At 37.1% G+C, this 21,194-nt stretch overlaps 4 protein-coding genes across 11 annotated transcripts; 2 read left to right on the top strand and 2 right to left on the bottom strand.

Moving 5' to 3' along the window:
- The first annotated feature begins 1,900 nt into the window (after positions 1-1,900).
- On the top strand, positions 1,901-4,803 carry EMB1674 (EMBRYO DEFECTIVE protein). The gene is made up of 4 exons (XM_068462137.2): positions 1,901-2,327; positions 2,421-2,494; positions 3,159-3,303; positions 3,836-4,803. The coding sequence occupies exons 1-4, from the start codon at positions 2,178-2,180 to the stop codon at positions 4,478-4,480; spliced, it is 1,014 nt and encodes a 337-aa protein (XP_068318238.2). The 5' UTR covers positions 1,901-2,177; the 3' UTR covers positions 4,481-4,803.
- A 697-nt stretch (positions 4,804-5,500) lies between these two features.
- On the bottom strand, positions 5,501-8,713 carry LOC137722993 (vesicle transport protein GOT1). Of its 2 annotated transcripts, none has more exons than XM_088692309.1 (8): positions 8,595-8,713; positions 8,358-8,413; positions 8,180-8,226; positions 7,783-7,874; positions 7,556-7,636; positions 7,360-7,457; positions 7,191-7,272; positions 5,501-5,856 (listed from the first exon to the last, which is right to left on the bottom strand). In XM_088692309.1, exons 3-8 carry the CDS (start codon positions 8,208-8,210, stop codon positions 5,818-5,820), a joined length of 423 nt encoding a protein of 140 aa, XP_088548435.1. In that variant the 5' UTR covers positions 8,211-8,226; positions 8,358-8,413; positions 8,595-8,713; the 3' UTR covers positions 5,501-5,817. The 2 variants fall into 2 exon arrangements, with proteins under 2 accessions (XP_088548435.1, XP_068318239.1); XM_068462138.2 differs by having other exon boundaries at positions 8,572-8,711.
- An 864-nt stretch (positions 8,714-9,577) lies between these two features.
- On the bottom strand, positions 9,578-15,200 carry LOC137723651 (phosphoribosylformylglycinamidine synthase). Its single transcript, XM_068462848.2, has 8 exons — positions 14,195-15,200; positions 13,811-13,866; positions 12,595-12,704; positions 12,325-12,484; positions 11,499-11,591; positions 10,683-10,814; positions 10,123-10,224; positions 9,578-9,942 (listed from the first exon to the last, which is right to left on the bottom strand). The coding sequence occupies exons 1-7, from the start codon at positions 14,985-14,987 to the stop codon at positions 10,171-10,173; spliced, it is 1,398 nt and encodes a 465-aa protein (XP_068318949.2). The 5' UTR covers positions 14,988-15,200; the 3' UTR covers positions 9,578-9,942; positions 10,123-10,170.
- A 2,078-nt stretch (positions 15,201-17,278) lies between these two features.
- LOC137722285 (diphthamide synthesis DPH2 family protein) lies at positions 17,279-21,072 on the top strand. 7 transcript variants are annotated; one of them, XR_015961424.1, is made up of 4 exons: positions 17,279-17,680; positions 18,263-19,606; positions 19,751-19,807; positions 20,736-21,072. XR_015961424.1 is itself a non-coding variant. In XM_088692308.1 (3 exons), the coding sequence occupies exons 1-2, from the start codon at positions 17,666-17,668 to the stop codon at positions 19,604-19,606; spliced, it is 1,359 nt and encodes a 452-aa protein (XP_088548434.1). In that variant the 5' UTR covers positions 17,279-17,665; the 3' UTR covers positions 20,736-20,871. The 7 variants fall into 7 exon arrangements, 3 of the variants coding, with proteins under 3 accessions (XP_088548434.1, XP_088548432.1, XP_088548433.1); XR_015961425.1 differs by having other exon boundaries at positions 20,362-21,072; XR_015961427.1 differs by having other exon boundaries at positions 19,748-19,807; positions 20,736-20,875.
- The last annotated feature ends 122 nt before the right edge of the window (positions 21,073-21,194 follow it).

The raw sequence follows: 21,194 nt of genomic DNA, 5'->3' as shown, positions 1-21,194 counted from the left end.
CTCCACCCTCTAATGAAGGTTGGCTAAATGATCAGGCCGCAGCATGCCTACAGGTTACATCTATTATGTTAATGGTTCTAAAAGACCAAGCATTAGCACATTACTTGGTTGGTTCAACTGCCGTCGTGGTAATTGTATGCGCCAGCCAGATCACGGTCGCCGAGTGCGGTGGTTCTACTGCTCTACGGCTGTGCTCTGTCGAACAGGCCGGCTGTGGGAACCAGCATGCAGAAAAAGTCGGCGGCTCCTCTTTCAGTAATCGACTAATCGTTGTCGACCTCAAAAGGCCTATCCAATGTCAGCAAGCTTCCGTTGTGCATGGAGATCGAGTTTTTATTATTATTTTTTATTTACGACCTTAGAGTTAAGGGTAATGCTTTTATGAATTAAATTTTGTAAATCAAATGACTTGGTTGTTGATTGGAGTATTACTTAATGGCTTGTTTGGATATGGTTTTAAAATGATTGAAAGTGTTTTTAGGGAAAATTGTTTTAGGTTCCAAAAGCACTTAAAGTGGTTTAGCAAGAAACATCAGTTATGTACTTCTTCTAGGAAGCAATTTAAGTGTTTTTCCAAGATTCACTTGCATTTTTAGTAAAGATTGGTTCCAAAAACATTTTCACTAAAAACGCTTTTAGTCATTTTAAAAGCACATCCAAACGAGTTCTAAATGTTGATTAACGTGCTTATATTTTTATTGATGACACATTATTTAGTTTACAAATTTAAGAATTTGATCTCCCTAGCATTATCTTAAGGTTAATATTGAATACTCGCCCCGATTTCAGGCAATCAGAAAATTGAAGCTTACTAGAATTAATTACTATTCTCCTTACAAAAAATGGTGCGATATCCACATATTCGTTTTTATTTTTCATACACCTTCTCAATTTTTGACCGTCGAATTGAATAAATTGATGAAAATCAAAAGACAAAAATTAACACTGACGTGTGATAAGTAAAAGTAGTGTGTGGATAGGTTACTCCTAAAAAAAAAGCTCGGATTTCACTTTGTTTCCTTTATTTTTTATTTTTTAAATAATCAGTTTTAAGTGTGGACATGTGACAGTTACTATTCATTTATACATCTTTTTTAATCTTTCTCACGCCTTTTTAGTTCTTCTTTTTATTTTCTTCAATTGATTTTTATTTGACAGTCAAAAATGAGAATTGTGTGAAAAATAAAAAGACATGTGTGGAAAACACTATTTTTCTTTTAAATAAAATTTATCATGTTTAGGATTTACCCCATTCATTTAAGTATGTAAAAATTAAGATTATTTTTATTGCACCAGACTTAACGTTAATTGTGAATCCAAATATAACATTTTATTTTCTTCAACATTACTCTAAAGAGAAAATTTGTAAAACTAGCTAGCATACATATTTTCTAAAAAAAGAGTTCATAACTGGCTCGCGTGCACATTTAAAAAAAAAAAAAAACTTCACAATTGGCTTGCAAGCTTATAGACAACTGGCTATCATTCATGTTCTCTGGAAAATACTTTACAATTGGCTATCATGCGTATTCCTTGAAAAAGACTAGACAACTGGTTAACATGCGCATAAATTACTGACCATCATATCATATTTCTTGGAAAAAAAAATTGGACAACTGGCTGTCATGCCTATTTCCTGAGGAAATAAAAGCTTCATAACTGGCGATCATGCACAATTGGCTAGAATTACAACATATTTGAATATTCCGAATCTGAATTAAAAATTTCAAAAACTTGCCTAACTCTAGATAGCACACTTTTAAATATGTACTTATTGATTTTAGATATGTTTCATTTGTTTTTCTTATATAATATACTCAAATATCATTCTATTTCTTTTTAGATAATATATCACATAAAAATTTGAGAACTATAAAAATATATATTATGTAGAAAGATTATAAAAATATATATTATGTAGAAAGAACCATGGAGATGGAATACTTTTGATCATACAACTCCATAATTTATAAAATTCCAAATTTAACCCGATTCTGAAAATTTCAAATCGGCATGAGTTTATGAGATTCCGAAATTTCGATTCCAAAAAATTGAAATGAATACTCATTTCCGAGTATTTGGATTGAAATTAATATTTGTCTAAAATTTTCGTTCAGTTGAAACTAAGTGGACTGTTACTGAGGAAACTGAATAGTCGCCGCCACTCCGACACAGCAATGGTGACGACAAGAAGAAAGGCGGCGGCGGCGGCCACTGCAACTCCGGACCCGAAAACGCCTGCAAATGATCGGGATCCCCATTTAAATGCCCGAAACCCCAAAACCCCATTCTCGAGCACCGCCATCACACCCGCCTCAGTCAAATCGGTTAATTCCCAACGCATTCTTCTTCTTCTTCTTCTTTTCAACATTTTGATTTCGATTATTTTTCTTATTTTTTTTTTTTTATATTTTTGACAGGTCTTGTTGCAAGATTGGTGGCTGGTAAAGGCTAAAGGAAAGGGTTTGGCCGTTGGAGGATTTGCTTGTAGAGAGTAATACCCTTTCTTTCGTAATTATTCACTCTATTATTTCTGTTTGATTTTCGTTTGAGATGTTGCTTGTTCTTGAGGAATTTCAAATTCCAAGGCAACTGAGCGGAACCCAGAAAGGAATCGGAATGGTTTCCGGTTTTTTTCAGTGTGAATTTGAAGAATTAGGGGTTTAAGTAAAAGCAATTCAGTTTATGACAGCTTGAATGTTTCGAAATTGTACTTTTTTTTTTTTCTTTCTTCAATTAACCAACCTACTTTTGTGCTATGTCTTCTTGGTCTAATGATTGTTTGAGAAGACAAGAATTTTCTGAAATAAGTTTTGTGATGTGTGTGTAACCAGTTTTTGATTCCCCTTTCACTTTCGTGTAGCGAAAGGGTCACGGGAAACTACTAATTTGAGAGTGAAACTAGTATTTCGATTTTGAAAATTATCCAGCTGCAACTATAGAGCGTCGGTGTTGCTATATGCAACTGTTGTTTTGGATAACATACAGAATGGAAAATTACTTTGCTGATCAGCCATTGAACTTTTCTTGTTCGATCTGTGGCATTGGAGTTGTGCAGGAATATGTTGCATCTTAGTTACTCAACTCATTTCTGTCCAGATGAATGTCTTAAGAATTATTCTTCATCTTAATATCATTTTTGTATTTTCGTATGACAGGAGACTAGGAGTAAGAGTTTTTTGTTCAGCAGCCATTTCCAAGAGACATTCTGCCACTGTTCTTGAGACGGTAGATGGGATCATGATCACAGTTGGTGGTTGTTTAAATAGGTCTCGCACGCATCAAAATGGCTTTCCATCCGAGGTATGTAGTTTTCTTTTGTATGCCTTACCTCTCGATTTAAGAAAAATGAACCTAAACCCTAAGTGCTCGTTTGGTGCCTATGATTGGAATGGATTGGTAATTCATAAAATTCAAGGTATATTGAAGGTGGAGTTGAATGAGTTTTCATTTTGAGTGGATTACCTTCAAGCGGAAGTCAGGACATAATTTCTTTTACTTCTTCCTCGAACAAACTATGAATGATTATTTAATAGTGGTTATCCATTACAATCCAATCCTAGACACCAAACGAGGCCAAAATGCAAGGGATTGGCAAAAATAGGAGATGCCTTATTATGAGTAGGTACTGTCATTGATTAGAATTTAGAGGATTACGATGTTCTAATTCTTCATAACGCTGTTTGATAAAATAAACAAACGAAGTGTCATCGCTCCTGTATGATTGAATTGATATAGTTAATATTTTGCTGGAACTTCTGAAGATATAAGTTAGTTGTTAAGGTTTCTTCCAACTTTCCAATTGAACTTGACATTATGCCTTCTAATCTGTCAGCTATACGATCACTTTCTTCTTGGATTTCCTTTTGACTGGGAGGAATATGCTGCTGTTGTCACGGGTGAAGATTCTACCGACATAGTTGCTTCAATGAGGAATTCAGCTTACAAAAAGTTCAACGTTTCTTCAGGAACCAACGAGAGTAATTCTTTACGCTCTTTAGATGATCTACCAGTGACAAGGGCACGTGATCTGTCCATGTTAAGTTTTGGAGACTCTGATTATTGTTCACTGGTAAAGAGCATTTTCAGTGATATACTGAAAACATCCGGGGACAATGCTTCTGGTCATACCGGATCACCAATCGGTTTAAATATGGAAAATCGTAGTCCAGTGCCAAATGTGGATTCTGGAACAACTGATACTCCAGCTAAGCATAAGAAGGTTAAGGTTAAGGAGGACAAGAACCCGATGACAGAAGAAAATAAGAAAATTTGCAAGATTCGGCCTAGCTGTAGTGTAGGTGTTCTCACAAGAAGCATGACTAGAAGAAGCATGACTGGGAATGTTTTCCACAAGAAGAACGACAAGAAGGAAGATTACACAAAAACACATGACCAGAAGAAAGTTGTCGCCCACCAGCTTTTCCGTCAGAGGCAACGGCGCAACAAGGAAAAAAAATCGAAGGGCGAAACACAGTAAATGCTGAAAGTTTGAGTCGTGCTGCCATATCATGTGGTGAGGGTATAGGAGCCTAACTAATCCCGGTTTTTATCTGCAGCCAGAATATCAAGAGAAAGGCCGAAGAATATGAAAACATCTGCAAGGTACGCCTCTAACAGGCAACTGGAATGGGCTATTTCAATGGATTTTGATCCTTCGACGAATGCTACACTTACTATCGTCTGTAAAAAAAAATCGAAAGCTTCGCAGTTGAGTTTTCTTCTCACCTTTGATGTTGCAAAGATGGTCCGTTACGATCCTGTATGCATATTAGTAAGCTATAGCAGTGTCATTAGAATGGTTATATCCCTTCTCAATAACCAAAAGCCCTTTCGACAATGTTTTGACAAAGAGGTAAAAGTGATTATAGTTTACAAAGAACTAGGAATTGCTTTTTTGAGAAGCACTTAACGTGTGCTTCCTCAGGAACAAGCAATTTGGATTTTTATTGAAGATTTCTACGCACGCCTAATAAAAATAGAAGTGTTTTTGAGTAGAAGTAAATTCTAGAGCATTCCAATTATGTATTCTGAATCTTCAATTGGATCCCTATTAGCCAAGTTAAACTTCAATTTACTGGGTACAAGGGGTTGATTTGTAGATTCAAAGTCCCATAGACAACGTAAGGGTGAAAAAGCTTTAGTATTTCTTCTCGTCATCACTTCATGCTAGTGATATGGAGCGTTTGGAATTTCTACAATTGACGGTAATATTTCCATTAAAATGTTGACAAAATCAGAAAAAGAGATGAAAAGAGGGGGTAAAGTCAACAAATTTCATCAATATTCTCAACATATTGGTTAAATATCGAAAAACCCTTTTATATTTCGTCTACACTAATATCGAAAAAACCTTTTATATTTCGTCTAAACTAATGTTTAAAATTTCCTGAAGTATAATTTTAAATTTCTACCATTTTATCGAAAACAATCGATACCGATATATTCATCAATATTTCCACTTGTACTAATATTTTAAACATACTAGTGACATGATAGATTACCAAGTTTCCAAACATTAGATAGTTATTTGAAATGTTTTTTCTAAGAATTTTACACTTAGCAAAGGTAACAAAATAAGCAAAAACCAAGACAGAGTAGTACACATAAAGCCCATATGTAATTTTCAATTTCACTTCTTTTTTTTTTTTTTTTTTTTTTTTTTTTGGTAAACGATAAAAGCCCGTTCACTGAGATCATTTCCTACGGTCACTTTGGAAACTGAATAAAAAGAATTATGCTGCGCCATCTAAAAAGTATTTTACAAGAAATTACAGGTTCGCCTGCCCGCAGATTAGTGGCACTCTGTTTCCTTGCTTACACAGGCACCCGTCGGCCACGATATCGGTCAAAGACCTGCACATCAGAGTGGGATAGGGGGTAAACACAAACAAGTCATCTAATTGCAATGGGAATAGTACAGATAAAGCTCATATTCAGGCAAGAAGAAATACGAATATAACGTAGAGTCACAGACAAGACAGACTATATCCTCGATTATTTGAACTCCCTGTTGTGCAAGGAGGTGCCACCGTAATATATGATATATACTGATAAAGTGCTACCAACTTAATGGAAGAGACTCTACAGTACCACAGAAAACTTATACTGGGCACGAAATTGTGAAGTTGGCTTATATTAGCTAGAGCCTAGATGGGAGCTGAAAGTCTTCGATTCCTCTGTTGGAAGGTTATATAAATCACAAGGTACTAACTTAACCCCATAATTAATCTTACAACCATTACTCTATTTAGGAGTAAAGCAACAACTGTTCTAAACTAAATATAATTCGGACAAAATACGTTAAGAAACATGACAAATATGTCCTGTTTATTACTATAAAAAAGGTTCAAAGCTCTTTCAAATTTGTTTCCAGGTAAATCCAATTAACTTGCTGAAACACCATGTGTCAATTAACCCCTTGCCCTTTGATATTTCATTTTTAGTTCTCCAAGTCAAACGCCAAGACATAATAGAAATACAATTTACACATATTTCGACTTACGAAAAAGAATGAAAAGTATAGCATAATCCTTAAGACAATACATAAAAATCAAGAACTGTTCTTTTCTTAATTAGATATCAAAGTGTACTCTTTGTTTTTGAGGAAAAAAAAATGTGCTTACTTGTGTTTAAAACTTATTCACTACGACTAATGATCTAAACAGTTATGATTACGAAAACTGCCAACAAAAGAAGCTGAGAATTGTTCACAAGATGAGAAATGAAGATAAGGTTGAATACAAGTCTTTTGTGCATTTAGAGTTTCCTTTACAAATGAAGAAAGAAAGCAAATTATCTTTCAATGAAGTTTTTAGATTGTTAGAAAAAGAAGGGTGTGTAATCAACACGGTCTCTTACTTTTGTATATACCATCCAGCTTAGGCAAAAAGGCTCAAGTTTGCATTATCTATCAGTTACGTCAAATAATCTCTTAGTACTGAACAATGTGCTCCTCATTCCTACACGTTCGTCTTCATGCTTAACAATAATTAACCAGGGTTCTAAGACCAGAAAAATGGCTAGGCTAACTCCCATGCCAAATACAGATGTAAATCGTGTTATTAAAACAAATAAGACACAAGGGCTTCCCAGTTTTGACTTGAATGGCTTTCATGTATGTGCAATTCGAGCAGACATTGCATAAAATTAATCCACTATTATGAAAGATTAATAGCAAATAAACATACCGATCTAACATATGGCTGTTGAAACAGCCAGCCAAGAACTGGAATCTTCTGAATAAAAACTGCCAGTGTTGGCCAGAAGCCGCTGCACAACACATTCCATCAGCAACTTCATATATGCAGAAATCAATTTATTAGTATGAAAAAGATCAAAGTAAAAAATCCTAGAGACCTGAAGAGTACGATGAACCCATATGCCTCCAAAATCATGCCAATAATAGGCCACCCTATGATCACAAAGAAGAAGCCAACACCAAAAGAAATTGTTCCCTGTACAGTTAAAGGAAAAAATCTGGTTAAAAACAAAAGTTACAATACATGCACGGACAAACATGCGCGAATGGAGAAAAAGGTTAATCGTCATAAACCTTATAATTTTGACGTTTCATGAAGAATTGCATCGTGGGCTTAAATCCAATGGTTAAAGTCACTCCTGACAAGAAGAGGATCTGATTAAGCACCACAAACAAATGAGCAGTGTTAAAACGCGGATCAAGTAGAACAATAACTAAAACAATAAAAGGTACAACTACAACCACAGAGAAAAGACGGCAACACAAAAAGAAGCCTTGGTATAATTATAAAAGACACTTACATTTCCCATTGCAAGCAATCCCTTGTCAAAGAAGAAAGCCATTCCCAGGCACGTGAAAAATATACCGAATCCGGTCAAGCCTAGTCCAATCTCTGTTACAATTGCACAAACAACAATTTAGATTGGAGAATATCGTTACTGACATCTCGTGTCTTACAATACACTAAATTATCTTTCAAGTTTTCAAATAATTAACTATCAGTATTACCAAAAACAAACTGATCACATAAACAAGATTACATAATATACGTATCGAACAAAGTAATTAAAAGCATCCAAATGTAACAAGTTGTTCACTAAACAAGATACATATGAATATATTGATCAAACAGCGTAATCAAAAGCATCCAAATCTCTTGGAAAACTACGAGAAGCAAAAAATACTAAAATTACTCACTTTTTCTATCATTCATCTCGAAGGAAACCATTTTCGCTGTAAATTCGCTGCAAAAAACAACACCGAATTAGCAGATCTATTAAAACGAATCAATGGAAGCGAATCGGAAGGTAACAAAAATTAGGGCTTCGATTGAGAATTTTAGAATCGCAGAACAAATGGATGCGGCAACACTCACCTTGAAGAAATACGACGCAAACAAACACGGCTTCACGACAAGGATCTTACGAGGACCTGCAGAAGAGAAATTCCGATCAGTCAGAGCTCCGATTGGTTCCCGGGAAGAAAGCCGAGAAGCGAAAGTCAAAATCGAGCCCTAATTTTTCATTTTTTATTATTTTCCGAGGGTTTTTCTCGGCAACCAAACAGAGTTTAAGAGCGTCGAGTCTTACAGCGAGCGAGAGAGAGAAACTACGTGAGTGTGATGCAGACTGAGACGGTTGGAGCGGAAATGGTTTGTTAGAGAGAGAGAGAGAGGGAGGGCGCGTGACAAACACGAATGTACTTGGTTTTCTGCTGCTTCAAAACAAAGGAAGAAAGGGGTGAGAGGTCAAGTAATGTGAAGGTCAGTGCCATGGCGTATTTTAGACGAACAAGAAATGGTCCCACTAAAATGCGCGTGTGATGAAATCAATAGGCGTTAATCCAGTTTTATTGGCTAGACAACATCACCACTTTTCTTACTATATTTTTTCGAACCACCCAAAAAAGAAAAAAGAAAAAAAAAGAGTTTCTAAGCTGTTCACACACACATTTTTACATTCATACTTCTCATAAGCTCATCCAGAAACACATGAAATCTTCTACCGTGAATGATGATGTTGCCGAGAATTGCAACGGTGATGGGAATTTCGACGAGTTATGGTGATAATGATGTCAGCTATTGGTTACGTATTAGCAACAATTGAACTGCTTTTGTATTTAATAACATTTGTAAACTTACAATAAGTTTGAAAGTTTGTTTTGATTTAAGTTATTACTTTCTAGAATTAATACATTGTCCTACTTTGAAAAACCGTCTTAAGGAGGGATCCTTATATATAAGACCCTTAAAATCTCAGTACTGATTTGGTACTGATGTGCTTTTATAAAAAATGGGTATAAAAAAAAGCTGAGCTCAAAAAAGTGTTTGGTAAACACTTAAAAACAACTTATTTTCACAATTTTTGGTTAAAATAAGCTGAAAACGTGAAGTAATTTTTTTTCAAAACACAATAATACCAAACCAACCCTCGGAAACAAGCTCAAAATCTGGCGCATAGAATATTTGATGAACAAATGTATATCTTAGCTATCCTACAGTGACGGTGAATTAGGACTTTTCATACCCGAAAAATAAGTGCACGTTTTTTATTGTGTCATCAGGTTCGTTATCTCAGTCACTGTGGATTAATTAAGTGATGATTATAACATACCTTCCATTCAATTTTGTCTAAACAATGGTTATAACAGGCTACGAAATGTGAAGGTTTTCCTGCGTTCGTAAACATATGTTGCTTCTGTGTTTTGTTTTGCATTCGAGGTCTTTGGTTTTCTTCGCGATCTTTGATTCTTGGATCGTTCTTCTGCTTCCGCTTCTTGGATTATATGATATGATAACAGACATATGATAACAGAACGAACAAATTTGTGCGAATACAGACATACGATCACAGATGTAAATACACAACCTTATGTGCTGATGATTATTTACCCAGTAAACTACTTTTATTGTTCATCATCATCATCGATTCATCATCGCCAAGACCTCTTGAAGATCGCATCTGCAAGGAAACGAGGAAAACTATTAGGAAACAAAGAAAGATAATCAAGTTGATGCGTCGGACTTATAGACAGAATTGTCAACAGAAAACCATAATGACATAAAAATAATACAGTTTCGGCATCCACAACGAAAAACCAAATTTCATCCCAACAGTGGATAAACGGGTCAAGATCAACACCTTTCACTTTCAGCTAGAAAGTTTAGTCTGTCTCCCCGTATGGGTAGTCTACACGGCATCCATGATTTCCCCGTCCAGCCCCAAAAATTGTCCGTCGGGGTTCTGTCATAAAAATGAGTAAATAAATAAGTAACCAAAATACCAGACATCAGACATTGAGACAAAGAATCCTAGAAGACTTGTTTCAATTTTTTTGCTTCAGACCAAAACCACAACGCCTGGACTTGAGCTAACCCAAATGAATCTGGATTCACTTTTGGAGACAACTCTGAGATATTGCTAAAGTTTACGCTGCCAACTGTCCAGAAAATGTGGCGACGTATACTGCAGTAAGTAAAAATCAGTGACCTAATTATTCCCAATTCTCAGCAAATCGGTTCTTGTCTTATGCCTGATTTCTATATCGATGGAGCTAAAGCTTCATAGTAAAAGTTAGTTTGTTCACACAAGTTATAACTAATCACTCTTAGAGATATACTTGACCCAAAAAACCACACTCAGAGATTTGTCGCATTATTTGCATAAAATAAAAGTTGCAAATTGAGAATTATGCCACGCACCAAACCCAAAGCTTCTGCTGCTCTTCTTTGGCTTTCCTCACTGCAAACGCCAGTGAGCATGCTCATTAGAAATTCCCTCTGATCCAATTTCAAATGTTTTTCCAAGCCTCGAGCTACCATCTCCATCTCAGGCTGCAAAATAAACTCATAATTAAAGCCACTCAGTTTGTGATGCAGCATATGTAAATAAAAGGAACTAAAGCAGGCCAAAGAAAATGTTCTCTCACATAGGCATTTGACTATAGTAATACGAAAACCTCTAACACCAGATCACAAATGACTGTCTTAAAGATCAAGCTATAGGATTGATCAGAACATAACTTTTAGCATTAATGTAAAACCATTGCGATGATGTGAAAATGGTGCAAGGAGAAAAATGTTTTCAAACACAACCAAGGTACATTATACAATGGTAAACAACACCAATGCCTCTGAATTTTAAAATGTGCCCCATTGCTCCCTGAAGTTTGGATTTGTACTTGGTAAGGAAGTTTACTTAGAATAATTGTTCATATCACCAGCCCATAACAACTTATGCGTGTACAAATTGATGGGGAGAGAGAGGTTTCTTGAATGATAAGAGAAGGGATGGGTATGGGATTGAGTCAGAGAATAGGGAAGAATAGATAATAGAGACTGACCCAATTGTCATAAGGTGGTCATGCGCCGAGCACAAAATAAAAATTAACCAAACAATATAGATGCTTTTAGAGTTTATGAACCAAAAAATCATGACGAAATCCCCAAAATAATAAAGAAGTATAAAGGAAATATCTAGATATGGTATATTAATTTATGAATAAAAAATCCACATACAGAGGACTCCTCGGGAGGGAATATCCGCAAAAGCAGGCATATCTTTGACAGTTCGACTAGTGCTTCTGCATGTTTACTTTGCATTACCAATGCCTGCAGTCAAACAGTTGGGAAAAAGACCTTTAAAAATTAAGTGGAGTAGAGAAGGTGTTATCTGAAAGGTAAAAGAATATTTCTAAAATTTTCAATGGAGAACATCGAAATATAGGTCCAAAACTCAATATTCATCACTAAAGTAACATATGCCCGAAAAACTCCCATGAATACAGAATCCAATAAATAAAAAATTAAGAATACCAGGACCCCAAACAGACAAGTTGAAGCAAAAATTTAGTTAGTAATCATTTCTGACAAAGTGATGAATTGTTTTCAGAAATGTTAGCTAAATAACTGAGGCTTCGTGTCTTTTTAATTGGAGGCCTCGTATTTTTATTTTCTTAGATTACTAGATTCTATAAGTTCTGAATTATTGAGATTCTACAGCATAAGTTACTGGCATGCTAATTTTTGTTCCAAATCAAAATTAAAGTTCAATGGGTAAGTCTTGTAGAGGGTCTAAACCTGCCTGAGATTGATACTCACAATGTCTCTACAACAGAAAAGAGAGCTAAAATTCCCTAAAGCATTCATTTCTGATTTAACCTGCTACATTCTCACAGAATATTCCACCAAATATTGTGCACAAGTTTTCTTTTTAACTTTGGCTTTTGGAGAATATGATGTCAAAATAACTGTCAATGCAACGAGAGACACTTCACATCATTTTCAGTTTGCTTGCAAGCTTATGACACGAACATGGTCAAAAGAACAAAAGTAGAAAAATTACCCATGCCTGCAGAAAACGTGAGCGTGTACGTGCAGCCACTGCTGCAGACATAATTCTTGCAGCACGAATGTTGTCAAGGCCAATATTCCCGGCAAGCCCAGCAATGAAATGACAAACATCTTCTCCGTCAATCCGAACATAAGTAGAATGACTTGGGGCCCTGTCATATAACTAGATAAGTTATACCACCAGGAGAAAGCAAAGTAGCCGAAACAAAGAAAAATATTGGAAACTACTGAAATGTTGAAGCATTCCATCTGAGAATCACACCTGCTGCAAACATTTAAGACATATTCAACAGACACCCGGTAGAACGAATCTCGTGTATTTGTTGTATCAAAGGAGACCCGTACTCCAGATGTCCTGCATATTTGACGTAACTGCTCACCCACTCAGGCAAAGGACATACAATGTATTATGAATGATCAGTTAACACAGCATAAAATTGTAATAAAACCATCAAGAAAGAAATTACGGTAATGATTCAGATTTTATAGAAAGGATTGTTTACCAGCAGTTAACAATCCATTAGAGAGCACATGTTAAATAAAAAACTCAAAATATAAACTTAACAAGCTATTGAAATTCACAAACAATACATCGAACCAAACATGCTCATCAAAACAATTTCAGAACATAATATTTCAAGAGAGAACCCTATAGAATCGTATTTAGTATTTTTTTTTTTATTTTCACTTGATGCACTACAAATTGATTCTTTCAAATCATCCTACATATATATATATATATATGCACACACAATACATATAGGGAGAATAACATTTTGGTGAAACTTTTAAAACCTGTGAAATGTCCATGGTTATGTTAGACTTAGACAAAAGGAATTTAATTTGCTAGGGTTAAAATAGTGAAAGACAATGCAAGTAAAATCGAAAGAGTCAAATTTAAAAAAATATTGTATGCTAGAACTGTTTCAGAGGTTCAAATAAGAAAGCCGTATGACAAAAATGATGCCAACATGACCTCTTAATTCCCCATATCAACAAGGTTCTCACATATGAACATTGATGTTGTAAAAATCCTAAAAAAAACCACAACTTTCAACTATAGTAACAAACATTGTAACACTCTGCATAATCTTTAGATAATATAAACATTCATTCTCACATGGTGCAAGAGCTACGTCCCCTCTTCCATTAGGTGCACAGTAGTTTAATATTGTATCCATGTGAGTGAAACATGCTTGCAAACAATTAACTTATTAATAGAAAGATTGTTATGTTACACTTTTTTAGGCTAACATATCAGCAGAAACCTCACAAAGAGTGCCCTAAACTGAATTAGTGCTACCGCTACATCAACATAGAAATCTATAAAAATCTCATGATGTATACATATAAGAAGTGTGTGAACCTACAAAAACATGCATGTTAAAGCACCTACCTATGTATTTATCAACCAATCATGAGACTGTAAATTTCATAAAAGTAATGCACAAATCAACTAGATACACAAAAGCACTGACATGAATAATGTCATCCTCCCCTATGTCCTTTCCGCTCATTCTATTGTCCGTGATCACTGGAAATCAAGTGGATGAGTTAGCAATTAGAATGTAAATTGTGATCAAAACATTACGAAACTCTGAGAAGTGTGCAACTTTTACCTACAACAAAAGGAAAACCCAAAATGAAATCAAGTTAATATGAGCTCCTTAAGTGGTATTTAAGCAACTCGAAAATATTAAATTGCAACTGTAATGAAAGCTTGAAGATTTTGGTAAACTGCAGTTATATATGCCACTCCACCGAAACCAAATTAATTTCGACATGAATCTATATGCAAACAATACCGTAGAAAGTCATAAATATAAAAGTGAGAAATGAAAGGAAAAAGGAAACAAACAGACCTCTAACCAATCTGTCTGCTTCTCCCTGGTAGTACTCCTTATCCACCACCGGACTCTGCTGCGGTGCTGAGCTCGGCCACCAGCTCGGCAGCTTCTTCGCCCACCGAACCTGATTCTTTAACATCCTCCCCAAACCATCCACCATCCTACTCTTCGGCATTGACAGCGAATTATCCAAAATCCCAAAACTCTTTCTTTTCCTCGCATCAACTCTCTCCTTCTCCACTATCCCTACCACAACCTCTTTTCCCCCGAGACTCCTATCCCGCCTCACCACCGTCGCCTCCTTGCCATACCCAGACCGACTCCTAAACCCTAACCTGACCAAGGCAACCAAAACCCTAAACCCCAAAACGACGGAGAAGGTGATAATCACCAAATTGCCGACGAAACGCAGCGTGGAAGGGCGACATGAGACGATGACGCGATTACCGGCGTCGACAGAGACGAGAGTGCGGAGGTCTTGGAGGGCGTCGGAGGAGTCGGAGATGAATTGGTTGAGGGTGGAGTGGGAGGTGTGGTAGATGTAATCGAGGTCGAAGGTGGCTTGGAGAGTATCAGGGTTGGATGGTGAAGGAGGGTAGAAATAGGGTTTAATGGTGGTGGAGGTGGTGGTGGTGGTGGTGGTGGGGCGGGTGGTGTTTCGATTGCGGCGAGTTCTGCGGTTGCGATTGGGGGGACGGGGCATGGAGCAGGAGAAGGAGGACTGACATGGGGCGGCGACGGCGGCGGTGGTGAAGCGGTGGAGTGGAGAGTGAGTGGTGAGAGCGTGAGCGTGGGTGGAGAAGTTCATATCATGAATTTTGTGTTTGGAAATTGGAGCTCAGCTGCTCACTCTGTCGGAGTCTGTAAATTTGGTGGCGGTGGTGTAACAGCGTATGGTTTGAAGAAGGAAGAGCGGTGGAGTGTGGAGTTGGGGGAAGAATTGTTGGGAAACTTTCTTGTTAACGACGACTAACGACAATCTCCTCATCCGTCCAATTTCCCTCCCGCGCTTCATTTCTTTGTATTCCTAATTGGTTGGTTCCCTACTTCTCACTGGCGCGACCGGCCGGCCGGTTCGGTTCGGGTTTAGGCAACCCAGCCCATCCAACTAATTGTTAGTTGGGTTGGGAAGATTTCTCGGATTATTCCTTTTATACTATTTATTATTTTATTTTTTTAATTAAAAAAATAATTGAAAAATAAAACAACAAGTACAAAAATGAGTAATAATTTTAGTAAAGCCTGGTATGATTCAATTCAATTTTCTGTTCTTTAGAGTTTGACTGTGTCGTATATGATTTAAATTAAGTTTATCCAAGTTTACAATTATTTTTAATGTCAATAACCTTGTTTTCTCTAAATAACCATTTATCTATTTGTTTTAAATGCCATGGTATGTATATTGCCTACAAAGAAGAGAGATTAAATTTGTGTTAAAGCACCATCGTGTTCATCAAGGCTGTTCACCCAAATACGAACCCGAGATTTTGTTGTTGCATCTAACTCTTAGATTGTCAACCACTCGTTGGTGGTTTAGTGGTAAATGGTGGATTGCGATGTTTCTTTCAAATTAAAAATAGGAGGTTTTGAGTTTGAAATCCGTTGCTGGTGTAGAAACCGGAGTTGTGGCTAGGAAGATGCTAAAATGTCTCTATGAGTCTTTCCGGCTCTCGAAAATGGTGGATAACCGTGGTCTGCCACCAGTTGTCATTTTTTTTAAAGGAAAAAAAAAATCTCTTAGATTGTCTACATACCTGATCATCACGACGATTAAGGCATCATAGTTCACCTCTTAAAAATAATATATGGAGCTGAGGAGAAATATGAAGTTTATATGAATGAACAGTTGGCGGTGCCACTATTAGAATACTAGTATTAGCGCGCCTCAAATTCAATATAATTATCATACTGCCACCGATTTTTGTCCTTATGATTAAAAGAAAGTTCATTATGTAGTTTTAGATTTTTTTTTAAAAAAATAGTCATTCAGTACTATAATTTGGTGATATTTTTCTTCATTTGGAAGTAAGAGATTTTAGGTTCAAATCTCATGGATGGCGAAATCGACATTAAATTAAGCTGTTTATTGTGTGACTTTGTCGAACTCTTTCCCCTCTTCGTATAAAAGTATATTTATTCCACCCCATAGAACATGGAAGAGTTGATACCATTACTATCTACATAAAGATATCGGGTGTGAATCTATAGGTCTATCTATTTTGTATACATATCATATAGATGCATGATCAAGCAAGCATGCCCCTTTGTAAAATTTGTAAAGTTATAAAAAAAAAAAAAAAAAAAAAAAAAGATTCATGGTAAAATCCTTACACGATGTGTTTTTTTTTGTTTTTTTACATTTTTTTGGCTGATAATGGGATCAAATGGTATAATTCTTTTGTTGGTAGATTGAAGGATTAGAATCTTACACTATGTTTGGATGAGGGAAATAAACATAGAATTTTGGTAAAAGTCATAATTTATAAATTGACAAGCATTAATTCTCTTGTTTGGATTTATAAATATAGAAATTTAGAATTTCCGCGTAGAAAAAAAAACTTGGAATTTGGAACCTCCAAATCCCAAGTTCAAATTCCATGTAAATAGGTGTCATTTCTCAATTTCTATGATTGAGAGATTAAAAATAATAAATTCCGTATTCAATTCCATTGTTCTTTTAGGTTGACCAAACAAGAAAATTTACAAATTCTAAAAAATAAAATCTCGTCATTTCAATTTCCGTCATTTTTAAATTCCTTAGTAATCTTAAATTTCTTCACCCAAACATAATGTTATTGATTAGTGTACCTATTATATTTGCTTCTCTTGAGGGTTGGTTGGATAACAAAAATGTCAAATTTTCCGGTACATCATTATGGATTGGATTAGTCTTTCTGATGGGTATCCTTAATTCTCTCATCTCTTGAATCTATTCATTCTGTATCCAAAAATGAAATTACCCCCCTTAAAAAATGATAAGTTTTTTAGGACTTTTCATTAATTTTCTACTTTTTTATTTTTTATTTTTTTTATTCTTATTTTTTTATCCAAAAATGAAATTACCACCCCACCAGCCACCTCGACTTCTCCTTATTCGTTCCGACCCCAAAAAATACAAAAAACCTCCTTAGTTCGTAGGCTTACTACCCCCTCCCTAAACCCTAACAACTCCCGCTGCGACCTCCTTCTCCCCCACCACCTCCTCCTCCTCCTCTCTCTTCCACATTTAACTCCTTTTCTTCCGTTTGGGCTTCATTTCATAGATGCCGCCTCCCTCCTCCATACCAGTCGGGCGTCATTGAGCATCTTTCATGGTGGGTTGCAGTTGAATAGGCGTGTGGCAGCCATTGAATTGATTACATAAGAACAGAGCTAAGAAATTCTTCTTGTGAGTTAAGACAGAGGACCGAGGTCTGTTTGCCTTCGGTTATGCTCATCCCTGTGAGGCGCAAGCTATAGTTCAATTTTCCCTCCGAGTTTTAAGATATGGATCCCAGCCAGGTGAGTTGAATCGGTTCCACATCCAATCCTCTTCAATTTGTTGCTTGCCACTGTATCAGATGCTTGAGTTAGAGATAGGATTCACACGCTCTTTGATCATGCTTATCTCTTCTTCTGTGCCACAATTGTATGTATATATGTTTTCCTTTTGCATTTTGGGTTTAAGGCGTATGGGTTTTGGTTATTTAGGGGCACCTGTAACTCTTTTTCTGTTTGGGTGCTGAGAAAATAAGTGGGAAAGAAAATTTCGCTCCGAATTTGCCTTATTTTATTAACGGGAAAGCATAAAGGATAGTTCTTGGAATGGCTATACAATATGTTGCGGCCATATTTACTTGTATGTTTGCAATTTTTCTGGATTAAGTATGCTCGTCCCTATTATGTTTAGTCTGAATGGTAGATCCGGACTTCAGATAATCTGTAGGCGGATGTTGTTGTTTAAGTGTTTTGATCTTAGTCATTTGTTTGGTTGAGAAGAGCTTCGTGCTAACGAAGAGGAAATTATCTAATCATCCATTAATAAAGCCTGGATTGGTACAATACATTTTGTTATTATTAATTTAGAGGCCTGGCATTGTGCAGGAGTCTAGTCTGTTGCCTCTCCCTGATTCTCAGCAGACAAGGAAGCCGCATGCGCCACCAAAGCGGTTTGTGAGGAACCAAATTCCGGACTCAATCCTCCACGACTCAGCTCTGAACGCTGCAATAGCCCTCCTTCCCTCCAACTACAACTTTGAAGTCCACAAGTGTGTCTGGCGTGTGCGCTCCACCAATGCCTCACGGGTGGCCCTCCAACTTCCCGAGGGCCTCCTCATGTACTCTCTGGTCCTCTCTGACATCCTCTCCACCTTCGGCGGTGTCTCCCAGTGCTTTGTTCTCGGTGATGCAACCTACGGCGCGTGCTGCGTAGACGACCTTGCTGCCAAGGCACTCGATGCTGACCTCCTCATCCACTTTGGCCACAGCTGCCTTGTCCCCCTCCACGTCACCTCAATCCCCTGTCTCTACGTCTTCGTTGAAATCTCAATTGATGTCTCCCGATTAATCCAGACCGTCCATCTCAACCTCCAAAACTCTCACTGTAAAAACCTAGTGCTTGCTGGAACAATCCAATTCGCCTCCGCAATCCGAGCGGCCAAACCTGAGCTTGAAACCCATGGTTTCAAGGTCCTCATTCCACAGTCAAAACCCTTGTCTGCCGGTGAGGTTTTGGGTTGTACTGCCCCAAAAATCTCACGCAAAATAACCAAAGGCAACGAGGAGGAGGAAGAGGAGAGTGTAGTGGTGTTTGTGGCGGACGGGCGTTTTCATTTAGAAGCGATTATGATAGCAAATCCAGGGCTGAAGACGTTTCGGTACGACCCATATATGGGGAAACTGTTTTTGGAGGAATATGATCACAAGGGGATGAGGGAGTCAAGGAAGAGCGCGATTTTGAAAGCAAAGGAAGCCTCAAATTGGGGCGTTGTGTTGGGGACTTTAGGAAGGCAAGGCAATCCCAGGATTCTACAGAGACTGGAAAAGAAAATGAAGGACGAAGGGTTTTCTTATACCGTGTTTTTGATGTCAGAGATTAGTCCTCCGAGAATTGCTCTGTTTGAAGACTCAGTGGATGCTTGGATTCAGATTGCTTGTCCTCGCTTGTCCATTGACTGGGGCGATGCATTTACAAAGCCCCTTTTGAATCCTTTTGAGGCTGACATTGCTCTTGGCTTCATTCCTCCTTGGTGGGACAAAAATAAGAAGAGTGATTCTGGTTGTGCATGTGCTAATGGAAATCAGGTTGGGGAAGAAGATGTTGTTGGGGATTATCCCATGGACTATTATGCTTCGGATGGAGGGGAATGGAATTCCTCTTATGTCAACAAGCCGTCCCGCCCTATTCGTAGAGATTCTGCATCGGCTACTACTGCAAACACTGGATAGGTGAGTTTGCCTTTTGACAGTTCTGTGTAAACTTTGTTGCAGATTAGTTACCATAGCAGCTGCTTTTATACTGTCGATTTTTTCGACCCTTGTAAACCTTATTCAATGTTTTAGATTAATTATGGTCAATTTATGTTGGAGCAGAAAGCTTGGGAAGTTGCAGTGCCTCCTTTCAGGAATTCGCCAAAGATGGGCCTCATGGTACTGCTAGGCACCGAGTGTTTGCTCCATTTTTTTGGTTTAATCTAGGTGTTTTGGCTTAGCATTATTGAGAGATATTATGAATATATTTTTTTCTTCACTTCCTTAATAAAAAATCAAAATTTTGAAATCTCTCTACTTTTTCTCCCATTTTTCTCCAGCAACGGGAAACCTTAATTAAATAGCCCAGCTCCTGTTTTCCTTTGGTTTATTCTGTTTAGAAGACTGTTATTAGTCTGCATCATGTAGATAGTAACCGTGCATTGCTCCTTCTATGTGTATCCTCGCGTATGTGTGTTCCCCTTCAATTTTAAAGTAGAGTGGCTACGGAAATTTACATTCTTTCCCAAATGCTCTTCAGTTTACCATATTCACTCACTAGCACGGTTGTGTAAGTTTTTATAAAGTGATTGCAGGCATGATAGTTTAGAATGGTTACTTCGATACTTTTTTTTTAACTTCGGTTGTGATGTTTATGTACTCTGTTGTTTACTGAAATCTGCGTGGTTTGTCTGTTTCGATTTTGTGGTACATTCAAACTGATGAATGCTCAGAACTATAGGATAAATCTTGGAAGTGCAACATGAAATGGGTCGACAAACTTGCATAAAAAGTTTGCCTATAGGAAATCCCGAAGACTCACATGTTTCTCCGCGTTAACTCTAGTTCATACAATTATCCAGGAAAAAAGGACTCAGATTTGTTACTCGATTATGCTCTTGCTAAGCGGGTTTTCACAAAATAGGCTTTCCACCTCTTTTCTGAATTTCTTGGACTACTGGGCATCTTAGTTGTGTATCCCTTTGCTCCCTCTCTGACATTCAATTATGGTTGTGATAGTTAATTGCTTGTTCCTATTAGAAATTCGCGCTCCTTGGTTCCTCGAACGGGATTGTCATCTGTATAACATTTTTCTCACTTTTCACAGGTGAACGTTGAAGATGCATCTCCTGTTGCATTCGAGGAAGAAATTGAAACCGTCGAGCATTTCTAGCAGAATCTAAAAGCGATATGTTACGGTAGATGGTGTCTTGCATTTTGGCGAGGAGAATACAGCATTTGGCATCCTATTAAGTTGATCTAATACGACCTGGTGAATTCAAGCTCGCTTGTTCACTTACTGAACAACCATTTATACATTCAAAAGTGCTTGTTTGTTCGATATGGATTTCAAGATCGAGTTGCGACGGGCAATGGTGTCCGAAAAATATATGTAACATTCTCAAATTGAAATGAGGCAATTAGCGAATAATGATATTTGATCATTTTTATGCTCCTCTTACAGAAAACAATTTACATGGAACAAGTTTACGATCGCTATGACGTCACAGTGTAATAATGCCAAAACTTACACATGACGATGTATGGATCTAATTCCGAATGAAAC

Source organism: Pyrus communis, chromosome 4 (genome assembly GCF_041283825.1).
Source record: "Pyrus communis isolate YQ-2024b chromosome 4, ASM4128382v1, whole genome shotgun sequence".
NCBI classification, from domain to species: Eukaryota; Viridiplantae; Streptophyta; class Magnoliopsida; order Rosales; family Rosaceae; genus Pyrus; species Pyrus communis.
The sequence above is the reverse complement of the archived record's forward strand: the minus strand, read 5'-3'. Positions and strand labels throughout refer to the sequence as shown.